This window comes from Loxodonta africana, chromosome 7 (genome assembly GCF_030014295.1).
Source record: "Loxodonta africana isolate mLoxAfr1 chromosome 7, mLoxAfr1.hap2, whole genome shotgun sequence".
In the NCBI taxonomy this organism is placed as follows: Eukaryota; Metazoa; Chordata; class Mammalia; order Proboscidea; family Elephantidae; genus Loxodonta; species Loxodonta africana.
In genome coordinates, this window is record NC_087348.1 from 16,261,720 (window position 1) to 16,267,811 (window position 6,092).

The 6,092-nt window shown below is 41.1% G+C and overlaps 1 protein-coding gene across 1 annotated transcript; it reads left to right on the top strand.

The window, feature by feature from the left end:
- Positions 1-2,375, top strand: LOC100672868 (olfactory receptor 5A1-like). Its single transcript, XM_064289294.1, has 2 exons — positions 1-10; positions 1,426-2,375. Exons 1-2 carry the CDS (start codon positions 1-3, stop codon positions 2,373-2,375), a joined length of 960 nt encoding a protein of 319 aa, XP_064145364.1.
- The last annotated feature ends 3,717 nt before the right edge of the window (positions 2,376-6,092 follow it).

Genomic DNA, 6,092 nt, shown 5'->3' on the forward strand with positions numbered 1-6,092 from the left:
ATGGGCCTAGGTGGGTGGGAGAAGGGGAAAGATAAAGAAAAATATAGAATATGGTGCTGAGGAAGCTGGGCTACAGGGTCAGTGCAGATCTGGGGCATCCTACAGTGTATTGACACAGCCTACATTTTATAAAACTAAAAATGTGGTTTGATTACAAATTATAAAATCTAAGTGGGCAGGAAAACAATGTGACAATTAAAAGGTGTCTCTAAGATTAACAGTGGCATCACTGGTTTAACTTGGCTGTCTGCTGCAGTAATTATGTCTTTTAGGAATCTGTGGATATAATCTTTGAAGTGGTTACTGTCTTAAATTTGAGATTTTCCTGTTGTTCAGTCACACCAGCATATATTGCAAAACATTTCGATACCTCCTTATTTCTTTCCAGAAGACACTAAATCTCTTCCAGCTTGATTTATTTCCCTGGCAGTCATTCAGTGTTATGCCTTTTGTCCATTTACTGGAAGGATATTTATCTGAAGAGACATGATGTTTGTGGTATTGATGCTTCAGCTTCCCAATCTCCATGACCCTCACATAATTGTGAGTCACTCTTCCCTGTAGGAGAGTTCTCTAACCTGGTAACGATCAATAGACTTCAGGGTGACTGCAAACCCAATAGAACCATATGCAAAGGTGGTAAGTGGTGGCATCTTGCTGAGCAGAGAATCCAGAGTTTCCATCACGTTTTCAAGAAGACACAAAGCATTACACGCTGTCTTAGACAGTCTAACTCTTAAGTATTTCTGAAGTGAAGAAAGAAAATGCTGCACCTGAAAGAAGGGAGCTTTGTGACTCTTCCAACCTTCTCTTATGACACTTTTCAGAAGCCTTCCTAGAGTCAATAAATTGGTTAAACCGCTCCATTTCCAAGCTTTTGCTTCTTAGTGAGTGACTCTTCCCACCATTCTGTTACGCTGTGGAAGCAGAAAGGCTGTTAGAGGATCATCAATGCTTTCTGGTTATAGGTTAATTGAGTGCTAGTTCTCCAGGAGACTTTAAAGGGCTTCTCCTATAACCTCCTCACTTGGCATATTTTACCCATTAACTTCTCCAAGCATCTAGGTAACAACAGAGCCTTGCTTGGGAAGAATCTTCCTTTTTCATTACTATTTTTCTAATTTGCCCTTACTTCCAAGACTCCCATATTTACAATGTCTGGCAGAGGAAAACATGATATTAAGATGTTTTATGAGATGATGGACAAATCATGGTCATTTCCTGCCTTTTGTCCCCAAACTGGACCTTAATATGTATTCCAGAGAATTTTTCAGTTAAAACTGGTGATTGTACATGGAAGTCACAGAATAGCTCAACATCGATGATTTAAGCTTGTACAGTTAGCCAGCTACATGACGGAAAAATAGAGTGTTTCTTTTGAGAAGGAAATAAAGCCATTTCCTTCTCTTATCTTTTCTTCAGCAGATGGCATAAAGAAGGCCATGGACTTCAATGGAAACCACTCCACTATGACCATGTTTGTACTCCTGGGTCTCTCAGATGAAAAGGAGCTACAGCTCATCCTCTTTCCAATATTCCTAGAGATCTACCTGGTGAGTTTCATCTGGAACCTGGGTCTCATCCTCCTCATCAGGATGTACTCCCGCCTTCACACACCCATGTACATTTTTCTCAGTTTCTTGTCATTTACAGACATCTGCTATTCTTCTTCCATCAGCCCAAGGACACTTTCAGACATTTTAAAAGATGAAAAAATGATCTCCTTCATTGCCTGTGCCATTCAATATTTTGTCGTGGCCTGGATGGGTATGGCTGTGTGCTGTTTATTGGCCGCCATGACCTATGACCGATACGTGGCCATTGTCAGCCCTCTGCAGTACTCAGCCATCATGGCTCCTGGCCTCTGTGGAAAGATGGTGGCTGGGGCCTATGTGACTGGCTTTCTTAGTAGTTTATCTCAAACAGTTTCTTGCTTTAATCTCAACTACTGTAGTCCAAATATCATTCAACATTTCTTCTGTGACTTGCCTCAGATTATTTCCTTGTCTTGTTCCAATCCCTTCATCAGACAAAGAATTCTTCTGGAAGCCATTTTTATTGTGTTTGGCTCTTTGTTTGTTATCCTCTGGTCCTGTGGTTTCATTGTAGCTTCCATCCTGAACATATGCTCAGCCAAATGCAGTGCCAAGGCCTTCAATACCTGTGCCTCCCGCCTGACAGCTATGACACTCTTCTTTGGCACAGCCTTGTCTGTGTACTTGTGTCCCAGCTCTAGTCACTCCATGAAGCAGGACAAGGTGCTATCAGTGTTCTGTGTCATCCTTATCCCCATTTTGAATCCTCTGATCTATAGCCTGAGGAACAAGGAAATCAAAGTGGCCCTCGAGAAGGTAATAAAGAGAAGTACTCATTAACCTCAGAAAGAATAATATTTGAAAAGTTATTATTGTCCCTAAAGAAGAATGGAGGTAAGAATGTGTAAGTCACCATTTACAGACAACAGGAATAACTAGGCTGCAAGAAGTAGTGAAAACCTGATTTCCTTCATTCCCGGTACAATCATGCTTAGGTGTCACCAACAATTGATCCATCTGGGACAGTGATGACAATGTTGAACGCAGCTTAAAAAGGCAGTTTCCGTGATTAGAACTCATATAGAAAAAAGCCTGAAAGTTGACTGTACTTTGAGCAGAGAAGTGCTGATCGATATTATCTGCATAGAAGTGACAAGAATCCAGGACATCGCATGGCCTGTACTTTCTTTCACAGGTTTTATTTACTTCTTTTTAATTGTTTAACTCTTATTTATATCCCAGTAAAATAAAATAATATGTTAAGTTCAATATATGACAAATACAACATTTATTAAGGAACACTATATCTTTGGTCCCTAATGGAGAGAGAGCGTTGTCTGGGTATAATTTCAAGGACTTTTGTTTCATCTGCTTTACCCCTCAAGCCAATGGGAGAAATTGAATTGTGAAAAAGATATGGGAGATATGAAGGATAGGATGAAGGGGAAGCCTTTGGGGTCAAGGTCTGGGAAGTTTCCTGATGCTAGAAAGAAGTTAAAGGTCAGTGAGTTCTGGGCATGTTTGCATCTGGTGCATGTTCCACTGCAGCACATTGGAAGCTGTACAGGGCCTCAGAAATGATAACTGAGAAGGTGTGTCTAGGGAGTCAGGACCCAAGGAGCTCTGAGCCTTCCTGTGATTTCAGGGCGTTGGGTTTGACAGGGGATTGGCAGAGTCATCAAACGCAGGGGTAGCAGGGAGATTCACAGTTCACCTGAATGAATTTTAAAAACAAGTCTGTCTTTCAGAGTGGACTTTATGGAACAAGTTTCATGCATATTGCATTACCCTTCACATAGTTCTATTGCACAGATCAGATTTTTTTCTATTTCTGTGTGTGGTTGGCAGGTGAAAAAGTATCCCCATTTTATGGATGGAATGTTTGGTTATATTCAGGCCTTTTATGCTCTTTCCAGTGTAGGCAACAATCTATCTCAAATATCACAAATGTGATTTGTGCAACATAAATCGTTCTAATTGGCCAAAATAATTTCCCTGTTGATCTTCCACTTTTGTAAATTCCATAGTCTTGGTATTATTTCTTTAAAACCATCTTAAGAAGCTCTTCATTAATAAAATAATGAACTCATTGCCTACTCCCTCACCCTTTTTCCCATAAAAATATGTTTGGCTGGAACAGATCTAACCAAGAAGGGAACTTTGCCTAAAATATTTCAGTAGCCTAGTGACTGGTAGGTAGGTGAGGTCTCTTCCAAAGAGTAATATAATCCCGAATGATCCTAAGTAGATATTTTTAGAGACAGGTTAGAAATGCAGCATAATTTTGGGAAAAGAACTCTAAAGCAGAACATTTCCTGCTACTAATAGAGGAAGGAGCCCTGGTGGTGCAATGGTTAAGTGCGTGGCTGCTAACTACAAGGTGGTGTTTCTAACCCACCCAGTGGCTCTGTGGGAGAAAGACCTGGCAATCTGCTCCCATAAAAATAACAGCCTAGAAAACCCTGTGGAACAGTTCTACTCTGTTCCATGGGGTTATTACCCAGTGCCAAACCCAGTGCCGTCGAATCGATTCTGACTCACAGTGACCCTATAGGACAGAGCAGAGCTGCCCCATAGAGTTTCCAAGGAGTGCCTGGCGAATTCGAACTGCCAACCCTTTGGTTAGCAGCTGTAGCACTTAACCACTATGCCACTAGGGTTTCCATGGGGTTATTATGAGTTGAAAATTCATTCAATGGCCCCCAACAACAAGACTAACAGAGAGCCTTTTTTTTATACTGCACAAAGTGTTTTATAACCATTATCCAATTTAATTATCTTTATGAAGAGCTACTCTATAAAGTTGTTGCTATTGTTGGTTGCCATCAAGTCAGTTCAGACTCACACCAACCCCCTGTGTGCAGAGTAGAATTGCTCCAAATTGTTTTCAAGGTTCTGAAGGCAGATTACCAGGCCTGTCTTCCAAGGAACCTCTGGGTAGGTTCGAACTACCAAACTTTGAGTTATTAGTCAAGTGTTTCACTGTTTGTGCCACCCAGGGAACCACTGTCTGAAGTAGCTACTACTATTAAACATAATTTATAGGTGACAAAACTGAGGCTTGGAGATGTTACTACACTTCAGAGTCATGTGTTCCAGATCACAGGACCAGCAAGTTGTAGAGCCAAAATTCAACTAGACAGGCTGTTTCCAAAACCCACGACTATAATTAGTGGCTCTGTCTTGAATTAGCTGTTTGCCTTTCTTACTGCCTCAGTTACCTGTCTTATGCATAGGGAGTTACACCATAACTGCCTCCCAGGCTGCTGTGTTGACTGATTCAGGTAAAGTACCTAACAACAAACTGTATCAGCAGCTAGGAGTGACCTCTGGCTCCTCACCTGAAAGATGAGGGTATTGGACTAGATGATCCCTAGGTCCATTCTGGCTCAAATGACTCCAAGGACAGTAAATAAAATCCTATACTCGTGACATCATGATAGGACCACAGGGATGGGGGAAATGGATCCAGTGGGGACATGGCAAAGTGGGGCATCAAATCAGCAGGGATAAAATCTCCATGGTAACCATACACCAGAGAGCATCACTTGGAGAATTTCCTTCCTCTAACTGGCTTGTCTCCTCTCACTTCTGCCCTTAACAACACAGTTAAGAGGATGCCCGGTTGTGGCCTCTCTCTTGCTGGGTGTGAGTGGACAGCCAGTTTCACGGGCCAACAGAGATATGGGAGTGCAATAGGGCCCACTGAAAAAAATGTTTTTGAAAAGAAATAAGTATTTTTGATGTTTCTTGAGAGCTCTGTGTTCTTGTGGTATCCGGTCATCCTCAGAGGGCAGGACCTAGAAAGACCAGTGGATTCTGATTTCTCTTGTATATCCATGTGATTCTTTCAGGAGGATCTCCCATTCTTCAACTCTTTCCGCTCCCTCACTTGCACACCTTCCACTCAGGGCTCTTCCTCACATTCTCCTTCTGTTTACCCAAATCCTGTAAAATCCTTCTTAGCTTTCTAAACTTTAGTGAAAAAAATAATCTCTAATATATAATTTCAAGTGTTACTCTGAGGTGGGTTGAGGGTTTGAATTTTAGTTCTGTAGTTTCTTAAGGTTGTGGCCTTGAGCTCTGTTACCTTCTGTGTTTCACCTTTACAATGGGAACAATAGGAGCATCTAGAATTAAATGAGGCAATGTCTGTAAAGTCTGATGTATTATGAAAGTCAACAATTAAGGACCGAATAAAAAATAATTTACAGTTGGCTCTCCATATCCACAGTTTCTGCATCCATGGATTTAACTAACCGTGAATCGAAAATACTCAGAAAAACTAAAAGTTCCAAAAAGCAAAACTTGAATTTCCTGCACTGAGCACTATGTTGAATCCATGTAAATGAAGTGATGTGTAGGCATCCCCTGCTATAGCCTCCTGCGATTTCACAGATTCTCAGCCTGTCTACAGCTCTCCTTGTTTGAGCATTGTTCACCTCCTATTTGTCATCATTCTCTAAACAATACAGTACTGTATAACAACTATTTACATAGCATGTAGATTGTATTAGGTTTTATACATAATCTAGAGATGATCTGAATATGCGTAGT